The sequence below is a fragment of the Callospermophilus lateralis genome, chromosome 4, assembly GCF_048772815.1.
Source record: "Callospermophilus lateralis isolate mCalLat2 chromosome 4, mCalLat2.hap1, whole genome shotgun sequence".
Classification (NCBI taxonomy): domain Eukaryota; kingdom Metazoa; phylum Chordata; class Mammalia; order Rodentia; family Sciuridae; genus Callospermophilus; species Callospermophilus lateralis.
Genome location: NC_135308.1, coordinates 109,604,552 through 109,625,309, shown reverse-complemented (window position 1 = coordinate 109,625,309; position 20,758 = coordinate 109,604,552). Strand labels below are relative to the sequence as shown.

The 20,758-nt window shown below is 51.9% G+C and overlaps 1 protein-coding gene across 8 annotated transcripts; it reads left to right on the top strand.

The window, feature by feature from the left end:
- The first annotated feature begins 499 nt into the window (after positions 1–499).
- On the top strand, positions 500–20,376 carry Itga7 (integrin subunit alpha 7). 8 transcript variants are annotated; one of them, XM_076854634.1, is made up of 27 exons: positions 629–922; positions 5,646–5,773; positions 5,853–5,932; positions 7,205–7,460; positions 7,973–8,050; positions 8,385–8,504; positions 9,388–9,595; positions 9,725–9,918; positions 10,252–10,340; positions 10,458–10,585; positions 10,734–10,829; positions 10,984–11,045; positions 11,189–11,358; positions 11,854–12,003; positions 12,625–12,740; positions 13,294–13,486; positions 13,569–13,649; positions 13,752–13,831; positions 13,944–14,018; positions 14,177–14,279; positions 14,714–14,890; positions 15,037–15,168; positions 17,029–17,142; positions 17,366–17,464; positions 17,555–17,680; positions 18,684–18,796; positions 19,721–19,863. In XM_076854634.1, the coding sequence occupies exons 1-27, from the start codon at positions 717–719 to the stop codon at positions 19,779–19,781; spliced, it is 3,435 nt and encodes a 1,144-aa protein (XP_076710749.1). In that variant the 5' UTR covers positions 629–716; the 3' UTR covers positions 19,782–19,863. The 8 variants fall into 8 exon arrangements, with proteins under 8 accessions (XP_076710753.1, XP_076710754.1, XP_076710749.1 ...); XM_076854636.1 differs by having other exon boundaries at positions 18,684–18,803; positions 19,721–19,792; XM_076854638.1 differs by lacking the exon at positions 18,684–18,796 and having other exon boundaries at positions 500–922; positions 19,721–20,376.
- Positions 20,377–20,758: the final 382 nt, after the last annotated feature.

The window sequence follows — 20,758 nt, the reverse complement described above, 5'->3', positions numbered from 1 at the left end:
AGAAAAAAATGCTGACAGTACGACTAGCATTGCCTCTACCATTGCCAGTCTCTGGGGCGTGGGAAGTGGTTTTCCAGCAGCCTGAGGGATGCTCTGTGCGATGGTGGGGAGGCGGGATGCTGAGGGACAATACCCCCAGAATTTCTCCCCTTCCTCTCCTCTGCTTTAGTCTGTATAGCTTTCTTCCCAGGTTGTCTTTCGGTCTCATCCTACTTCTCTCTTACTCTCTCTTCTGCTCCTCCTATTTGTACTTCTTTGCTCCCTCCCCATTTCAAGGCGCCATCTCCGCCTCTTTAGGATAGGGGTGCGGGAGAATGGGGAGGAGAAGGCAGCATTGGGGTGGGGCGGAGTTGGTGTTGGGCTGGGGTGCAGGGGGAACAAGGCCAATTCCTACTGAGGGTCTGGGCGTCTTTTGAAAACATACTGTAGTCTCCACCTGCCGCGGGAAAGAGCGGGCGGGGCCGAGGGCGGGACTTGGGCGGCACCCCAGGAGAGGCGGCAGGAGCCTAGTGGACTCCCAAGCTCCGGCCGCTGTAGTTGTCCTAGCCGATGCTGGTGCTGCGGAGGGGCGGGCGAGGGCCGGGTGTCCGGGCGAAAGATTGGAAGACCCCCTGAAAGACCAGCTAGACTTCGGAAACTGGAGACACGCCCGGGGAGACCTGTTTTTTCTTTGCACTGTTGTTTCACTGTTGGGGAGCACTCACGGGATTCGTCCCATGGCCGGGGCTCGGAGTTGCGATTCTTGGGGCCCCCCTGGGATTTGCTATCTTCTTGGTCCCTTGTTCGCCGGACTGCTTTTTCCACGGGCTGTCGCCTTCAATCTGGATGTGATGGGCGCTCTGCGCAAGGAAGGAGAGCCAGGCAGCCTCTTCGGCTTCTCTGTGGCCCTGCATCGGCAGTTGCAGCCCCGACCCCAGAGCTGGTGAGTCACCGCCCCCGCCCAGAGTCCCCAGGCCCAAGCCACAGATCACTCTCTACCCCCGACTCACCAGTCACCTCCTCTTCTATCTTCAAACTCTACCAACTCCTACGCTGCCCAGAGACATCCCATATCCCAACCTGGAGACTTATCTCATGTGTCTTGGGTTTAGAGCCCAACCCCACCCAGGTCCTAGACCCAGAATTTTGCTTTGGGGATGAGTTGGAGAGCAAGGCTCTTGACTTGGCAGGGAACCATCTCCTTCTGCCTTTTCCCTTAATTTGCATCTTTGTTCCAGCTCCAGGGTCTCTGGCTCCTCTCCTTTAGAGGGCTAAATTCCCCCAGGAAGAAAGACTGATCATTCTGTCTCTGCCTAGGGCAGAAGGAAAGGGAAAGGACAGAGAGGATGAGGGTGTCATGGGAGGGATGGAAGGTAGAAGGTAAGACTCCAGAAATAACTTTCTGCCAGAGCATTGCTGTGGGATGGAGTGAGGACTACAGGACACTGGAAGGCCAGGAGAGCGCAGCTGCCACTTCTGAGGCTCAAGGCAGCAGGAAGATTGAGAGACTGGAGGGCCTGGCAACTTGCATTGGTGGTTTGGTGATAGAGTGGCAGAAAACAGTCTCCAAAGTAGTGGTGGTGGCAGCGGTGGCTGCAGCAGCAGCAGCAGCAACAGCAGCAGCAGCAGCAGCAGTGAGAGAGATCCAGGAAGGATGCTGGCCAGGCTGCTCCCTCTCCTCCCCCTTAGGAAATTTCCAACTCCAAAAATTTCAGCAGAGGAGGAGTGAGGGGCAGAGGACAATTCTAGTTCGCTTCTCATCAGTTCAGGACCCCTGGGAGATGGACACAGTTAGGTGGAGCTTGCAACTGGTCATGCTTCCTGTACTCTTGGCTCTTGCTAAAAAGAGAGACCAGAAGGGGAACAAAGCTTCCCACTTCCATCCTGCCAGGGGGGCTTCTCTCTCTTAAGCCAGTGCCTAAGACACATTAAATGTCCATTACTGGGATCAATGCTGTCCACTGGGACTGCCCCATTCCCATTATTGCCCTGGGGGCTGAGGGCAGGGATAAGAGCTTATTTCTCTTTAGTCACAGAAAGTGGGGGCTAGCTCTAATCTTCCTTGTTCCATTATCACAGTCATCGGGGAGCAGGGTCAACAGCCCTTAAAACTTTAGGATGTAAAAAGGAACTGACTTCACCTTTTCTTCAGGCTGCCATCCCTTCCTCCCTCATCTCTGTCTCATTCCTCCCCCACCCCTCCTTCTCTTTCCCCCATCTGCCAGAGTTCCGGGACTGGAGGCCTTTTTAGGACATGCTGAACTCTCTGAGCTATTTCCAGGCAAATTCTAGGTTATTTTTAATGGCTTGGTCTCTTGTCATTTTCCCCTTCTCTTTGAATGTGGCTCCTGATTCTGACTCCCAGTGCCAAGCTTAGGGGCATTTGTAGAGGGGTCTGACTGCCTAACCTTGTCCTCTTTTCCGGCAGGGGGCGCTCTGCTGCTTGGTGGCCCTAAGAGGCCAGGTACCTTACTCAGTCCCTAGCTTTTAGTTTCAAAGGCTATCCCTAGCATTCACTGATGGAAAGGCTTTGAATGAGACTTTGAGGTCTAACCTTCTTATTTTGCTCCATGGTAATTTCCATCAACTATAAAACAGAGATAAACAATTTGTACTACCACATCATAGGATTGTTTGAGGAGATATATATATATATATATATATATATATATATATATATATATATATATATATATATATAATTTGAGTATTAAAATATTTTTTACATGTTGATGGACCTTTATTTTATTCATTTATTTATATGCAGTGCTGAGAATCGAGCCCAGTGCTTCACCCATGCTAGGCAAGCACTCTACCACTGAGCTAAAGCCCCAGCCCTAAGAGTTCTTAATATATATAAAATGCTTAGAATAGCCCACAGCCTATAACGGGTACTATGAAAGTGTTCATAGTTTGGCTATTTTTGTACTGTGATCCACAGAGGCTAGTTTTAGTGCCTTACAGAGATCCTGAATCCAAAGGCTTTGAGGCCCCCCAAGGCTGAACCAGCCTGCTGGGTAAAGTAGCCTTCCCAGTGGGCCCCCCAGGTTGCAAGGGGTCAGAAAGGGGCCAGACTTAGGCTGGAGCCCTGACATTTGTGGAGAATTGAGAAGTTCAGGGGGTATTGGGCTACTCTTCTTTTTTAAAAAAATATTTATTTATTTTTAATTATAGGTGGACACAGTGTCTTTCTTTTACTTTATGTAGTGCTGAGGATCGAACCCAGTGCCTCACGCATGCTAGGCGAGCACTACTGCTGAGCCACAACCCCAGCTCTGGGCTACTCCTTCTTTTGCACTTAGCTGGGTCCCCAAAGGTCTCTCTACCTCCAGCTGCCAACCTTTTATCCTCTCTGTGGTGGGTGCAGCTGTGACTATTGTTCTGTCTGGGGGCCTGGGCTGCTGGGACTCATGGGATGGAGCCAGGAAGATGTGGCTGGGGCAGAGGTGGAGGGGATGAGGAGGCCATGTGTGCGTGCTCTTGTTCCAGAAAGAATTGGCTGTTTTCTTCTCTATCAAGAGCAGGGTTAGGCTTGTCTATGCACTTACTTTCCTTTCTCCATATAGGCCCCTCCCTTCCTCCCTACTCCTATCTTCTAGGGGAAATGTAAGCATGAAACACTTCAGCTTCTCTGTGTGCTTAGCTATGTCCCGACCAGCTGAGGTACTGGGTGTCTCTGTGAGTCCACTTTGTGGTACTAGGGATTGAACCCAGGGCTTTGGGCATGCCAGGCAAACACTGTACCACTGAGCTACATCCCCAGCTCATCTTGACACTTCCTATGAGGTAAGCACAAAGATGAATAAGATAGCCCCAGCTTCCTGTGTTTGGAGGTTGGGGGCACTGCTGAATAGTCTAAAGACTGACATTATTTTTGCATAGGGCCCTGTCATCTAGATTCTTTTGTGTGCAAGATACCCTCCTTTCCCTTTCCTACAGTTGTCTAAGTGTACTGAAGACAGGCCAGTCATTCGGTGAAATGACCTTAAGTAATGGAGTTAAGCAGATGTAGATTTGAATTCCAGCAAGACTTTTTAATATCTTTGAATAGAGTTTCCTAATCTGGAAGACAAGAAAAGAATCCTTATCTCATAAGATTGTTGTGAGGATAAATGGGATAATGAATGTGATTTGCTTTGCCCAATGTCTGACACTTATTTGGAGAATGATAAACATTATTTTCTCACATTCCTTGTGTCTAGCTTAGGTTATGACCCGTAGTAGGTGCTGGATAATACTACTTCCTTGTCTCATTAGTGCCTGTCACAGGGTTTGGTATATGATAGGGTCTCAATAAATAGTTGTTAAATGAATGTTGAATGTATGTTCCCTTCTCTATTGCTCCCCATCCCCCTTCTCTCTGATGACACTGGCTCTGACATGGAATGACAGCTGCTAAGAGATGAGGAGGAGTTGTGGGAAGGGAGAATGGCTCTGTGCCTTCCCCCAACCCCATCAGAACTGGCACGGTGCCCCACAGATGACTGTCTGTAATATTGCCCTGCAGTTTTGGGCCTTGCCCCCCAGGAAGGGGGGTGGAATAAGAGTGTGGTGAGAAACCTTAAGGTTTGTCCTACTGCCACTTTTTTTAAAAAAATTATTTTTTAGTTTTTTAGTGGATACAACATCTTTATTTTTATTTTTATGTGGTGCTGAGGATTGAACCCAGTGCCCCGCGCATGCCAGGCGAGCGCGCTACCACTTGAGCCACATCCCCAGCCCCTACGGCCACTTTTGAGTGCTTCCTTCTGCAAAGAGAGGACCCATGTGGCCAGCTGGGGGTTGCTGGCTCACCTCATCCCTCTTTCACTCCTGGCCTGGGGGTTCAGCCCTGGGGGACCCAGGAAGCTTCCATTCCCAGTACAGTCCTCCCCTGGGGAAGATGCCTTGGCTGTGATCATGGAAAATTGTCCTGCCAAGAAAGCCGTGGCTGGGAAAGAGGCTGAAGGGGAGGTGGAGAGAAGACTGGGTGAGGGCAGGGGGTGGGAGGAGAGGAGAGGACCATGGATGTGGGAGGAGAAGGAAGAATGGGGAAGGGGATTTAGGTTGGGAGGAGGAAAATGGGGGTAGGATTGGCCACAGAATGAGAAACTTGTCCCTTCTTCCATGATAGCCAGTGTGGCTGATAGAATCCTGGGCTGGTAGAGTTGCTGGGGGTCGCGGTGAGGGTATATTTGCTGGACCCCTGATGAGGGAGAGGAAGGCCCATATCTAGCTTCTTGTCTTGCTTCAGAAGCTGGTTCAGAAGCCTGCTTCAGAGTGACACTGTGGTGTCACTCTGGGCCCCTGTTGCTTTTGCTCCCAGCATTCTTGGCATTTCTGGCAGGGTTTCAACTGAATGAGGGTTGGGGAGGAGAGTAGAGCCTGGGGATGGGGCCAAGCAGTCGGTAGGGAAGGACTGGACAGGAACAGGTGCTGGGAACAGGCGGTTCTTTCAAACAAGCAGTGCTGGCCAGGCTGTGTGTGTGTTGGTCCTTCATCCAGAGAGTATGTAACATGACGTTTGTATGGCCAAGGGTTTTAGTCTGTTCTCACCAGAATTTGAGAAAAATCCCTTTTTCTCCCTCTCTTTAGTTCTTAAACACTGCTTGGCCCCTGGGCCTGGGCAGCTCACGGGAGGTTGGAGAACACTGACCTCTAACTCTGGCCTCTGCCCCATCATGCAGGCTGCTGGTGGGTGCTCCCCAGGCCCTAGCTCTTCCTGGGCAGCAGGCAAATCGCACTGGAGGCCTCTTCGCTTGCCCTCTGAGCCTGGAGGAGACTGACTGCTACAGAGTGGACATTGACCGAGGAGGTGCGGCCCTGCTGGGTGGAGTGGGGAAGAGGACTTGGCTTCCTTTTCTCGTCCCTAATTCCCAGTGTTTTGCCTCCAGCTGATGTGAAAAAGGAAAGCAAGGAGAACCAGTGGTTGGGAGTCAGTGTTCGGAGCCAGGGACCTGGGGGCAAGATTGTCGTGAGTACCGCATCTTGTGGCTGAATGCAAGGATGATGATGATGATGACTATGATGATGATTGTGTAATCTGTGTGTATATGCCCAGATGTGCTTATGGAGCACAGGATGGACACATAGTATGATTCCCAGGGCAATTATAAATAAGTATAAGACTCAGTCCCTGTTCCTTAGAAATCTAAAAACACCTAACCATCTGTTCTTTCACTCATCTGTTTACCAACTGTTATTGAGAACCTTTTAAGCATAAGAAACTGTGTTAGTTACTGAGAGAGGAAATATAAGGACAATGGAAGGCCTGATTCCTGCCCAATAGTCATGGGGATTCTCATTTTCTCTCTCTTTCTCTTTATATATATATATATATATATATATATATATATATATATATATATATACACACACACACACACACACACACACACACTTTAGTTATAGATGGACACATTATTTTTTTAATTAAAAAAATTTTAGTTGTAGATGGACACAATACCTTTATTTTATTTATTTATTTTTATGTGGTGCTGAGAATCTAACCCAGTGCCTCACACGTGCTAGGCAAGCGCTCTGCCACTGAGCCACATCCCCAGCCTCAGACACAATATCTTTATTTTTATTTATTTATTTTTTAATGTGGTGCTCAGGATTGAACCCAGGGCCTCATGCATGTGAGGCAAGCGCTTTACTACTGAGTTACAACCCCCACCCTCATTCTCTCTTTTATATGTCTCTTTGGGCCTTTCACTAACGTGCATAGGCACACAATTTTCAATACAAGTCGCCACAGGGCTGAATATGGTTAACATTAAGTGAGAGGTCCAGTCCCCAAGCATATAAGTACAGAAGGAGTAGGGAAGGACTCTGGTAGTGTAGTGATTTGACCTGGACTTTCAAGAATAGGTCAGGCCTGGGGAATGAAAAGAGAAGGAGGTTCTTTGTAAATGAAGTGGTGGCCTTAAAAGGTCCAAGGAAAGGACCACGCTCAGCGTATTGCAGGATTGTGACCAGGGAGGGACATATCCTGTGTCTCTGGGTGCCTACGCAGAATGTGGAATAAGGGTGATGTTCTGAGAGGGCAAGGAAGTAGATGCAGACGGGATGCTGGGTAATGCAAGAACTTGCTTAACACTGGCTGGGCGATGTGCTCCAGTGATGAGGCATCTGGGTGTGTGCATGTGTGTGTGATATGTCTGCCAAATGTCTGCATGTGGGTAGCATGCAGATCCCGGGTCCACACAGGAAATAAATGACCTTTCTTGCCTTCTTCCCACAGACCTGTGCACATCGATATGAGTCGAGGCAGCGAGTAGACCAGATCCTGGAGACGAGGGATGTGATTGGTCGCTGCTTTGTGCTAAGCCAGGACTTGGCCATCCGTGATGAGCTGGATGGTGGGGAGTGGAAGTTCTGTGAGGGGCGCCCCCAGGGCCACGAACAATTTGGGTTCTGCCAGCAGGGCACAGCTGCTGCCTTCTCCCCCGACAGCCACTACCTCCTCTTTGGGGCTCCAGGAACTTATAATTGGAAGGGTGAGTCACTCCTTAGAGAGTGGGGAGAAGGGGACCAAAACCTCCTCTTACCCCAGAGATGGGGTTGCAGGCAGCAGGTGGCCAAGCATGACCATGCTTTCACTGGCATGTTGCCCTGGGGCACTGCCATGCCTTCCACCCCCATCATGCCACCACACACATGAACGGGGTATCTTCTCTCCTTGCATGGCCAAATGTTCCTCCATATGCTGGCATGAGCCCCCATATGCACAGCTGGGTCTGCCCACCCAGCCAGGGCCTGCTTGCTCCGACATGCAGCCCAGCCCTCATCACTGCCAATTCCTGCCTCTGCACGCCGCTGTTGGCTGAGCTGACACTCGGTGAGTGTGTGATGCCAAGTCCAGGGGACCCCAGCATGCTTGGGTTAGGGAGGGGGGTGAAGATGGGGCTGGAAAGGAGAGGAGGGGTGTCCTCATGTGCCTAACTCAGTGTCCCACCTGCGGGGTGCTCCTTGCTCCCTGCTTCAGGCACTAACAGGACTGTCCTTGCAGGCACAGCCAGGGTGGAGCTCTGTGTGCAGGGCTCAGCGGACCTGGCACACCTGGACGACGGGCCCTACGAGGCGGGGGGTGAGAAGGAGCAGGACCCCCGCCTCATCCCGGTCCCTGCCAACAGCTACTTTGGTAGGGACCCTTCCCTGGCCCACAACGGCTCTAACCCTCTGCTCCTCTCTCATCCTCCCCACCCTCCATGCTCCCAACCTTCTGTCTCTGTCTCTGTCCGTCTCTCACCCTGTCTCTCTTATCTCTCTGTTCTCTTCATCTCTCTCATTTTCTTCCTCCATCTCTTCTTCTTCCATCTTCTTCTGGCCTTTCTGTCTGGCTCTCTCTCCTTGCTCTGTGGTCCTTCCTCTGGATGTCCCTTCCCTGGTGTCTCTTCCCCACCTCCCCCTCACCCCCACAGGGTTGCTTTTTGTGACCAACATTGATAGCTCAGACCCTGACCAGCTGGTGTATAAAACTTTGGATCCTGCTGACCGGCTTCCAGGACCAGCCGGAGACTTGGCCTTGAATAGCTACTTAGGTTTGTAAGCTCCCATTTCCTGGGCCCTGGGGGCTTGGCCCTGGCCTCCCCTCTCCCCAGGGAACGTTCTTTTCCTGCCTTGCCCCACCAATACGCACCCAGGGCCCAAATTACAGAGGACCTTTGAGCACCTAGTCACTAGACCCAAGAAGAGGAGGCTCCAAGGGTGATGGCCTTGGGGGCTGTGAGTGAGGGGTCTTCATGGAGGAAGATCCTGATGAAGTGACAGGGAAAGGGCTGAGACTGTCCTGGGAAGGACAGTGCTGACCTCTGGTGGGGGGGTGGCTTTCTCTGAGGGGTTGATGGTGGGCTCAGGCTGGAGAATGATCTAGCTTGTTGGTAAGTCCCCCCATTGTCTCATCTACATCCCTCTGCTAAGGAGGAGAAGGAGAGGCCTGAGAGACATTTGGGTGAAGCAGGCTCTTCCTTGCTTGTTTGTGTCTCCCTCCCATCCACGTGAAGTCTTCTCCTTTCAGGGTGGTGGGAGTGGGGCCAAAGAAGGTGCACTGGGTGGGACTGGGGCCTCCTAGGGTATGTAGATACGGGTATTGCCTCAGCTCAGCTCCTGCCACTGTGCCCTTCCCACCGCTGGTCATCTGGGCTTCTCTGTCATTACTTTTTTTCCCTCCTCTTTAGTCCCTGAGGCTGACCTCATCACAATTCTTGTGCCAAACTCCAGTCTCTGGGTCAGGAGAGTGTGGGAGGGCTGCCAGACCACTGGAGGGGGAGGAAGAGCAGTCCAGCTATGGTGGTGGTGACTTGGGGGCACCTTTACCTTCTGGCTCCAGACCTATTGGACTCAGGCAGGGTGGGGGTAGCTGGGGTGCACCCGGCTTCTGAGTCTTAGGGAAACACTAACTGGTAAGTCATCCCTCATTCCTAGGATTCTCCATTGACTCTGGGAAGGGTCTGGTGCGAGCAGAAGAGCTGAGCTTTGTGGCAGGGGCCCCCCGTGCCAACCACAAGGGTGCTGTGGTCATTCTGCGCAAAGACAGTGCCAGTCGCCTAGTACCCGAAGTGATGCTCTCTGGAGAGCGTCTGACCTCTGGCTTTGGCTACTCGCTGGCTGTGGCAGATCTGAATAATGATGGGTGAGAGTGGGCAAGGGGAGTGGGGTCTAGGGGGCGCTGGGTCCAGGAGGTATAAGTGACCTTGGGCATCTTCTCTTGACTCCGTTGGCCTAGGAGGACCCCACACTGACTGTCTCCCTTTCTCCATAGCTGGCCAGACCTGATAGTGGGTGCCCCTTACTTCTTTGAGCGCCAAGAAGAGCTGGGGGGAGCTGTGTATGTGTACTTGAACCAGGGTGGTCACTGGACAGGGGTCTCCCCACTCCGGCTCTGTGGTTCCCCTGACTCCATGTTCGGGATCAGCCTGGCTGTCCTGGGAGACCTCAACCAAGATGGCTTCCCAGGTGTGATTGGAAACAGAAAAGATTCAGTGGAGGGATGGGGTCAGGGGAGGAATGGGGAAGCTTCTCAGAGGTCGGGGGGGGGTGGTCTTCTGAGGGCTTAGAGGATTCTGTGCTCACATATGAATTTTACTATGCTTTGTGACCTTTTTGAGCTAATAATAACTGAAGGGAGTAATTTAGGGGATTAAAAATGATGTATTCCAGGTGCCTGGGACTTTGTAGTTTCCTAATATAAAAGAAAACTCATTATACAGACCGAGTGCCTGAGGGAAACTGGGGCCTGCCCTTGTCCACCCCTTCCCCAGTGTGATGCCTTTTCCCCATGACCCTCAGATATCGCTGTGGGAGCTCCCTTTGATGGGGATGGGAAGGTCTTTATCTACCATGGGAGCAGCCTGGGGGTGGTCATCAAACCTTCACAGGTGAGGAGTCTCATGGTGATGAGGGAATGGGTGTGGGTGGAATAAGGACTGCAGAGGGCAGGGGAGGCAGATGGGGGAGATGGGGTTCAGCGAAGGAGGCTGACAGCTGGTCCCCAGGTGCTGGAGGGCGAGGCTGTGGGCATCAAGAGCTTTGGCTACTCTCTGTCGGGTGGCCTGGATGTGGATGGGAACCATTACCCTGACCTGCTGGTGGGCTCCCTGGCGGACACTGTTGCACTCTTCAGGTAAGCCCCTCCCTCTTGGTTGCCTTCTCCCTCCTTGAGGCCATCATCTCCTCCCTGTAACTCTGATTTCCACTTCAAGTCTGAAGCTAATGAGTGTCCAGCCTCCTGTCCTCATGTTTCTTGTACCCTGAACTCCCTGTTCCCCCAGGGCCAGGCCTGTTCTCCATGTTTCCCACGAGGTCTTCATTGCTCCCCGAGCCATCGACTTAGAACAGCCCAACTGTGCTGGTGGCCACTCAGTCTGGTGAGTCGGGGTCCGAGGAGGTCAGAGCAAGCAAGGTCTAGTTTTCCTGTCCCTGTCTCTCTCCAGTTTCCCAGCTGGAGGAATGGGAAGGGTGGGCCTGGGACCTTGGAACATCAGCCTTGTTTGGCTCAGAAGCCACCCTTTGCCCCCACAGTGTGGACCTAAGAATCTGTTTCAGCTATATTGCAGTCCCCAGCAGCTACAGCCCTATTGTGGGTGAGTGGGATCCTCTCCCTCTGGTCATCTCATTGGGTTTCCAGGGAGGGTCACTCCTGAATGGAGAGGAGGGAACCTTGGGGACAGAGTCAGGGGGAGATGTTCCCAACTCACGGCCCCTCTCTTCTCCCCACACACCACAGCCCTGGATTATGTATTAGATGGGGACACAGATAGGAGGCTCCGGGGCCAGGTTCCGCGTGTGACCTTCCTGAGCCGTAGCCCAGATGACCCTAAGCACCAGGCCTCAGGCACTGTGTGGCTGAAGCACCAGCATGACCGAGTCTGTGGAGACACCATGTTCCAGCTTCAGGTGGACACCAATTCCCGGCCTGGGGTTCCTTCTCACTGCATGTCTTCTCCTTTATTTCTCTTAGCTGCTTCTGACATGCTCACACCTCATTCTAAGATCTGAATCACTCCAAGAAACCTCCCTTATGGCTTCACCTTCTCCTCATGACTGCTTTCTTGTATCTCCTGTAGTCTCTGGAGGTGGGGATGGCAGGTTCCATTTTCACATCTATTCCACAGTGTCCTAGATCCTGGGTCGCCTTTCTTCCCTAATGGCAGTCTCTCCTCCTTCTTCCTTGCTCAGTTCTCCATCTTTGTCCTTAATCTTTCTAAACTTCTCTAAGTTTCAGAATGTGTCTTGTGTCTGGCTGGGGTCTTGGGCAGGGTTGGGGAGTCATTCAGGGGATTAAAAATGATGTATTCAAGGTGTACAATGGATGAAGCTCCTGCTCACTGATCCTAGCATGTGGATAGGGGCAGGGGTGTTCCAGTGAGCAACAATCTTTCCCCTTCTCAGGACAATGTCAAAGACAAACTTCGGGCCATTGTGGTGACCTTGTCCTATAGTCTCCAGACCCCTCGGCTCCGGCGACAGGCTCTTGGCCAGGGACTGCCCCCAGTGGCCCCCATCCTCAATGCCCACCAGCCCAGCACCCAGCGGGCAGAGGTGAGCATGGGAAGAGGTGCTGGGAGGGGCAGTGATCCTGGTCCTTCACCAGTGACACCCACTCATTGCTTGCAAATCTCTTCTACACGTCACCCTGGTAGTTCTTCATGTTTCTAGGTGCTGTAGTAAGTAGACCCCCCTAAATGTAGGCCCAAAAAACCACATGTTCCAGTCCAGGGATGGTGTTCCTCCAATCTCTAATCCTTTAGGGTCCCAGGCTGATGGGGGTCTGTCATTAAAAGTGGCCACACCATCAAATGTGGCCTCCAAGGTCCTTTCTGCTTTTCAGCCAGAATGGAGAAATATGAATCTCCTGGCACAGTTCTTATAGGCAGCCTTTACCACTCTTGTCATTCTTGATGTGGAATTCAGTGCCTGCAGTCAGAGCTGGGGAAATGTGGGTAGCTATGGAATGATCTGCTCATCTTTACCACAGCATGGCAATACACCCATCACATTACAGCTCAGAGTGGCTAAGTGACCATCCCAATACCACACTGCCAGTAAACAGCAGATCTGGATTGTTTAATCCTATAATACTCCAACCCACTATATGCCTTGTGACACATTTAACCTATGCCTTGCCCCTTAGGAATGACCCTCTCCTCAAATCGCTTTCAGATCCACTTTCTGAAGCAAGGCTGTGGTGAAGACAAGATTTGTCAGAGCAATCTGCAGCTGGTGCATGCCCGTTTCTGTGCCCGGGTCAGCGACACAGAGTTCCAGCCTCTGCCCATGTGAGAGGAGTGGGGAGCACATGGAAGGGGGAAGGATGGCAAGAGCTCAAGGAATGGGAGGAGTGCCCTCAGGAAGACCAGGCAGAGGGGGGGTCTGACCCTGTAGAGAGAAGGCCAGAGAGGAGCAGATGACCATCCAGAAGACTGGGAATCGAGTCAGTGATGGGGCTGGGGCACCAGAGGAGCCTGGCATAAGTAACAACCCTTCACAACACCATAACATACAGTTTCCATCTCATTGTTTAGTCTTCACAGATGTGAGGTAGGAGTTATTAGTCCCATTTTACAGATGGAGAACTGAGGCCTAGAAAGGTTAAGGTTATTTGCCCAAAGGAAGAAGTAGTGGACTGGGATGAGGACGGTGATCCCCTGGCTCTCATTGGTGCACAGAAAGACCTGACTTGGGTTGGTGTATGATCCAGGAGACCTGGGGTGGGGGGAGAGGCTGGGGATGCTGAGGCGGCAGTGTGCACTGGGTGAATGTGGGGGAGGCAGGAGTGGAGAGGTAGGGAGGGTGTTCTGACCTTAGAGTGAGTGAGATCTGACCCTCCAGGGATGTGGATGGAACGACGGCCCTGTTTGCACTGAGTGGGCAGCCAGTCATTGGCCTTGAGCTGATGGTCACCAACCTGCCCTCCAACCCTGCCCAGCCCCAGGCTGATGGGGACGATGCTCATGAAGCCCAGCTCCTGGTCACCCTCCCTGCCTCACTGCACTATTCAGGAGTCCGGGCCCTGGATCCTGCGGTAAGGGGCCTGGGCAGGGTTGGGTGGGGTCTTGAAGGGCTCCAGTAGCCCAATCTCACCTTTCCTTTCTACCCCATTCCAGGAAAAGCCTCTCTGCCTGTCCAATGAGAATGCCTCCCATGTTGAGTGTGAGCTGGGGAACCCTATGAAGAGAGGTGCCCAGGTGGGTACATCTGCCCTTAGTTCTGTCTGAGTGGCTGCTCCTTAATCTCCTACTGCCCCCCCTCCCCCCCCGCCATGACTCTCTCATTCTACTCTGGCCTAGGTCACCTTCTACCTCATCCTCAGCACCTCTGGGATCACCATTGAGACCACAGAACTGGAAGTAGAGCTGCTGTTGGCCACGTAAGCCTGGTGGGGCAGGATGGTGGCAGCATGATAGCAGTTGGACTGTCCTCGTTGACCCCACGGGGGTGCCCATGCCTGCTGCCCACCCCTGCCCCTATCTACATGCTAGGATCAGTGAGCAGGAGCTGCATCCAGTGTCTGCTCGAGCCCTTGTTTTCATTGAGCTGCCTCTGTCCATCACAGGGTAAGCCTTGTCCAAGTGGGGTGCTCTGCTAGAGGGTGGGGGTATCCCCACTCCTAAACCCTGGTCTGGGCTCTGTCTTGCCTGCCCTTTCACTTCTGGCTCTCCATTCAGCCAGACTCCGGGCTTTCTCAGCCCCTGTTTTGACCCCTTCATACCAGGGTGGCTGTACCACAGCAACTCTTCTTCTCCGGTGTGGTGAGGGGCGAGAGTGCTATGCGGTCTGAGTGGGATGTGGGCAGCAAGGTCAAGTATGAGGTCACGGTAAGTGTCCTGTATATGGGCCCTTCATGGCCCTTCTCCCTTCTTGGCCCAGAGGATAAGGGGCTGCATGGTCCAGTGATTTAGGGGCCTCTGCCTTACACCTGGACCTTGGCTGTGGGCATATGTTGGTGCTGGGTCCTCAGCTAACCATCTCCTGTTCTTTTTGACTGGCCATTTTATTTCCTTTTGGTCTGAGGGATGGGACCTTGGGGAAGAGTTGATGTCTGTCTTTAGAATTCTGTCCTTGCTTGGCTGGAGCCTCCCATATGCCTGCTCAGGATGCCTCCGGAGAGAGAATGGTGCCTCATCTGGTCTTGTTCCCAAGTCTTTGCTGAAACTGTGCTTCTTGATGCCATCCCCTCAGCCTTGTCCCCTTGTCTCTGTGGGTTTAGGGTCTGCTCAGAAACTGAGCGGCCTTCCTTCTGTTCCCACAGGTCTCCAACCAAGGCCAGTCGCTCAACACCCTGGGCTCCGCCTTCCTCAACATCATGTGGCCCCACGAGATTGCCAATGGGAAGTGGCTGTTGTATCCCATGCGAGTGGAGCTGGAGGGCGGTCAGGGACCTGGGCAGAAAGGACTCTGTTCCCCCAGGCCCAACATCCTCCGCCTGGTGAGGTTTAGGCAGGGTAGGAAGGGTAGGACTTAGGAGGGATGTTATGGGCCTGGGGAGCATGTGTGGGTTGTGTGGAGGATATGTGACCTCAGGATCCCTGCATTTGGAGGAATGTCACTGGTCCTTCCCTTCTGTATATGTAGGATGTGGACAGTAGGGATAGGAGGCGACGAGAGCTGGAGCAGCCAGAGCAGCAGGAGCCTCGTGAGCAGCTGGCACCCACCACGTCCTGGTGGCCAGTGTCATCTGCTGAGAAGAAGAAAAACATCACCCTGGTGAGGGAAGGGTGAACACATTGGGGCATAACATGATAGGAATGCTGTGGGGGTCCAGAGCTTTAGGTGGTGGACATTCAGGGAGAGTGGCCTGTCAAGATGTGGTGGTCAAACACCTGGGCAAGGACAAGTTGACAAGACAGTTTGCAGCACAGCTGGAGGGAGTGGGTGCCTATGAGGCAACTGCTGACCCCACAGACTCCCCAACTCCAAGCGCTCACTCCAAGCAGTACCCTTGACCAGTCAGTCAGTTAGCTAGCAATCCATTTGCCTTAGATTTATATAGGTCTCTGAGATCTGTTTTTTTTTTTTTTTTTTTTTTTTTTTAGTGCTAGGGATTGAATCCAGGGCCTTATGTATCCTAGGCAGGTGCTGTAACACTGAGCTACAACCTCGTTTTTTTTTTTCAATCTAATTTTTTTTTTTTTTTTTTTGGCGGGGTGTGCGGTACCGGGGATTGAACTCAGGGGCACTTGACTAGTGAATTACTGAACGACATCCCCAGATCTACTTTATATTTTATTTAGAGTCAGGGTCTCACTGAGTTGCTTAGCACCTCACTGTTGCTGAGGCTGGCTTTGAATTCTTTTATGATTTTCCGGTCTCAGCCTCCTGAGCCCTGGGATTACAGGCATATGCCATTGCACCCAGCTCTTGATGATTTTCAAGAATGCAAAATATATTGTTATTAGCTATGGTCATCACGATGTACAGTAGTAATAGAGCTCTTGAATTTATTATTCCTGCCTAACTGAAACTGTATCCTTTGGCCAACATTTCCTATTCACTTCCGCCCATCCAGCCCCTGGTAAGCATGCTCTCTACTTCTGAGTTCACCTCTTTTAGATTCCACATATGGGTGAGATCAGGTGGTATTTGTCTTTCCATGCCTGGCTTGTTTCACTTAACATAACATATGAAAATAACATACACAAAGTTAAGGCAGATAGTCTTGCTTTTAAAACAAATTAAGGACTCTTGAATTGCTCAAAAGTTGCAAACTAAAGGACGACTCAAAGTAACTTCAAGCACTCTCAAAGCCATTCTTCTGTAAATGGACTGTGGCATGATGAATGTAACATAACTTTTATACAAATAGGTTATTAGTGGCAACTTGGTCAAATGGATTAGGTCAGTCTTGGAAGGAACAGACTGAGTTCCTGTCCTTCCAGCAGATCCTGTGTCACTGTCCTCCTCCTTCAGTGAATTTGAGCTTAGTGCAGGCCTGTGGTTTTGTCTAATGTGGACCTGACTTGCAATACCTGCTCCACAACTTAATGGTTTTGCTAGATGGTCACCTGGCCTCCCTGGTCCTCAATTTCCTCCTTTGAAAAATGTTAGTAATGCTGGGCTTGGTGGTACATGTCTGCAATCCTAGCAATTCAGAAGGCTGAAGCAGGAGGGAGGCCACTGTGGGCAACTTAGTGAGACCCTGTCTCAACATAAAAAATACAAAAGACTAGAGATGTAGTTCAGTGGTAGAACACCTCTGGGTTCAATTCCCAGTACTGCAAAAAAAAAAAAAAAAGTTAATAATATGCACTGTGCAGGATACTTAAGTGGGGTAATTGCTGGCAGATAGTAGGTGCTCAAAAATGAAACCATCATAAGGTAGCAATAAGAATCAGTTGGAGAAGCTACTTTGCCTTTTCCTGTTAAGAGATCCCCTCTGTGCCCCTCATGCATTTCAAAGCCAAATAGCTCAGATTTGGGGTAGTCAGCTATTTTGGACAATAGGGTTAGTTTGGGAAGACTTCCTGGAGGAGGGAAGTTAGAGGTCCTGAAAAGAAAATAAGAGAGATAGTAGGCTTAATGGGGTGGGACTGAGCAGCTCTGAACCCTGCCTGTTCTTGTCCTCAGGACTGCGCCCGGGGTACTGCCAACTGTGTGGTGTTCAGCTGTCCACTCTACAGCTTTGACCGTGCGGCTGTGCTGCACGTCTGGGGCCGCCTGTGGAATAGCACCTTTCTGGAGGTGAGGGCTTTGCTGGGCTTCAGGCTGGGTTTCTTCTTCTGCAGAGGCCCCACTGGGATTCATCGCTACCTTGTTCTTGTCTAAATGCAGCATATTCCTGAACCAAGACAGACAGAATCAACCTTGGCATTGGGCACCATTCCATTTATAATTTCAGGAGCTGGGGGAAAGTGAGGGGAATGTGGGGCATTTAGGAGGAGGGTCCCCTTCTCCACTCCCTTAGGAGTACTCAGCTGTGAAGTCCCTGGAAGTGATTGTCCGAGCCAACATCACAGTGAAGTCCTCCATCAAGAACTTGCTGCTCAGAGATGCCTCCACTGTGGTGAGCTGCAGGGCTGGGCTGGCTGGGTGGGGAGACTCTCTTCTTTCCTTCTCCCTCCAGCTCTCACTCCATTAACCCCTTATTCCTCAGATTCCAGTGATGGTATACTTAGACCCCATGGCTGTGGTGGCAGAAGGAGTCCCCTGGTGGGTCATCCTCCTGGCTGTGCTGGCCGGACTGCTGGTGCTAGCGCTGTTGGTGCTGCTCCTGTGGAAGGTGAGGCTTGGGGAGGGTGGCACCTGCTGGAGGCTAGACTTCCTGGTTGGGCAGGCAGACATTTGAACTGTGGCTCTCTCACTCACCTTCACACCCATGTATTCAACAATCTACATTAAGCCCTGACCCTGCATGCACCAGGGACTCTATCCAGCCCTGAGTGTTTCAAAGATAAGTCTGATGCAGATCTTGTTCTCAGGAATTTTGTAGCGTAGTGGGGTTATTGAGCCTCACAGTCAAAGACAAGGCAGAAGGGGTTGAGTTGAGAAAGGGGGAGTTCAGAGGAAGGGAGACTCCAGAGCAGAGGGCTGCGGAGCTGGGTCTTAAAGGAAGGTGAGTTGATAGAATCTGGATATGGGGAGATGGGGTGGGTGGGGCCTGAGCCTTCCAGAAGGCCCCTGGTAGGCAAAGACATGGAGCTGGGAAAGTATGGTCTGATTTAATGAGTGTGGCAGTGAAGGCTGGAAAGAAATCTGTGGCCCAAAAGGCCACCAAGTGTGGAGAACTAGTTCCAGGAAACTGCCTGCAAAGCTGGACTTTGAGCTTCCACATACCAGGTCCACATGGAATCATTCTTGAACACACCCAGCTGTAACAGAACCCCATTGACATCTGGAGTGCAATGTAAAAGCACACCCCCCACATATCAGTACAGGCAGTCACATACATCACTAGGACTCATTGTCTCTGAGCCAACACCACAGTCTGGGGATGGGTGCAGAACCATGCATGTCCTTGGGCTCTGCGGGGCACTGCCCTACTTCCCACCTGTCCCCTGGGACTGATCACAGAGTGAGCACACCTTTTGGCAAGTGGACCAGGCTCTGGAGTGGCATCTAAGCAGTGGGGAACCTGCCCAGTCTTAAGGGAGATTGATGTCTTTATGAAACTGGCCCCAGGATGCCTGCCCCCTGCACCCCAGAAACAGCAGAGATAAGGCCCCCTCGTCTTCAGTCTTTCCATCCTCTGCCTCCTTTGCTCCCCTCCTCCCTCAATTTACCAGTGCGGCTTCTTCCATCGGAGCAGTCAGAGCTCATCTTTCCCCACCAACTATCACAGAGCCCATCTGGCTGTACAGCCGTCGGCCATGGAAGTTGGGGGTCCAGGGACTGTAGGGTAACTTGTATGTGTGCATGAGTGTGTCTGCAACTATGTGTGTGTGTGTGTGTGTGTGCGTGTGTATGTATGTATGTGAGAATGAATAGAGCTCTAGCATTCAGGGATCAGGAATAAGGAATGTGTTTGCATGAGGGTGATGTGAGTCCTAGTCACGGAGGCGAGAAATCATTAGGAGGCTGAGGTTATAAGGATGTGTGTATACAGCTGGGGGCATGCACTAAGAGCTGGGTGGGCTCATGGCTGAGCATGTAGGAGTGTGGGGAGGCTTCATGCACGTCTCTTCTGTAGGCATGAGTGTGCAGAGATGGATGTGAAAAGGGATGCTGTGCAGCCTGAGCTTGTGGGAGTCTTGGGCAGTTCTGAGTATGAGTATGGAAAGGCCACATGGCCATCTTGGTGTGCAGGACAGCATAGTCATGATGTAAGGAGGGGATGGAGTACTGTATTCAGGGAGGAGAGGTCCCTGCCTAAGGGAGGTGCTACCCAGTGTTCATACACACAGGGGGTGTGTAAGGCGTGAAGGGGCCAGATATGCAGGGGTTGAGGAAGCCATTTCCTCCTCAGATCTTGGGGGATGCTGTTGGCCTCTTAAGAAGCTTGGGTGGATAGAAATCTTGGGAGTTAGAGGTCCTGATGTCCCACCTCCAAACCTCCCTTTCAGAGGCTCAAGGAGATTTCCTTTCCTGCTCCTCGGGCCCCCTCTTGATCTTCCTCTTGCTGTGAATGAGAACCTGGGGCCCTGGCACTGGAGGCACCCTGGGTGCTGCCCATGGTGCTGGGTGCTGGCTGGCCTGTCTCTGTTCTGCTTCAGGTGGTTGTTTCTCTCCCAGGGATGGTGGGGGCAAGGCTCTGTGCTGTGGGTGTCTGTCCCCAGGACCTCAGCCCTGTAGCTCCTCATAGTCTGGCTTGGCGTCCTTATAGATGGGATTCTTCAAGCGGGCAAAGCACCCTGAGGCCACAGTGCCCCAGTACCATGCAGTGAAGATTCCTCGTGAAGACCGGCAACAGTTCAAGGAAGAGAAGACAGGGACCATCTTGAGGAACAACTGGGGCAGTCCCCGACGGGAAAGTCCTGACGCACACCCCATCCTGGCCGCTGATGGGCACCCTGAGCTGGGCCCTGAGGTGCACCCTGTGCCAGGCACTGCCTAGCTTCCTTGGTCTCATCCTGGCCCAAGGGTCCCTTCCATCTCTTCCTGAGTGGCTCCTCTGGATGAAGAGAGTAGAATTGGTTGCTGACACTGCCTCAAGATTTGGCAGGATCTGCTTTCTCAGGAGCACAGACCTCACCCACCCATGAGAACCAGCCCGATCTTCCCCTTGGAATGCTGGGAGACAAGAGGGTGTCAATCAGGGATGGGGCTGTGGGGCAGGGGAAGAAGGGCAGGGATGTCCTGCTATTCGGTGGGGATCAGAATCCCTCCTTCTGCCACTCTCGCTGTGTAACCTGTCTCCCCCAAAGTGCCTTAGCTGGACAGTCAGGGAGGAGATTGTGTTGCTGACTCAGGGGCTTCTCCCTCCTCAGTTTCCCTTCTCCTCTGACCTTAGTTTGCTGCATCAGTCTAGTGGATTTTGTCTATTTATTAAAAAACATTTAAGAAAAAACCTCTGGCTTCTTTGCTAAGTGCTGCTCCCTCCTCCCCAGGGTCTCCCCTTCTCTATGGTACCCCCACAGCTCAGGATAAAGGTGATAGTGGGGAAGGAGACTCAGGTGGCCAGGCAGGGTTGCAGTACCATGGCTTCTGTGACTAGTCCCAGGGGCACATAGGAGTAACCTAAGAAGGGCAGGGGGACCTTTCCCATGGGGATAAGGGAAGGGATGGGAGCTGTCCTAGGAAGGGGGTGGGTGAAGTCTGAGAATTTTTAGTTAAGGAATGACAGAGCATAATGTTTTCCTCCCTCTAGTGTCAGGGTAGGAATATTTTTTTTTTTTTTTTTTTTTTTAGAGCTAGAGATTCC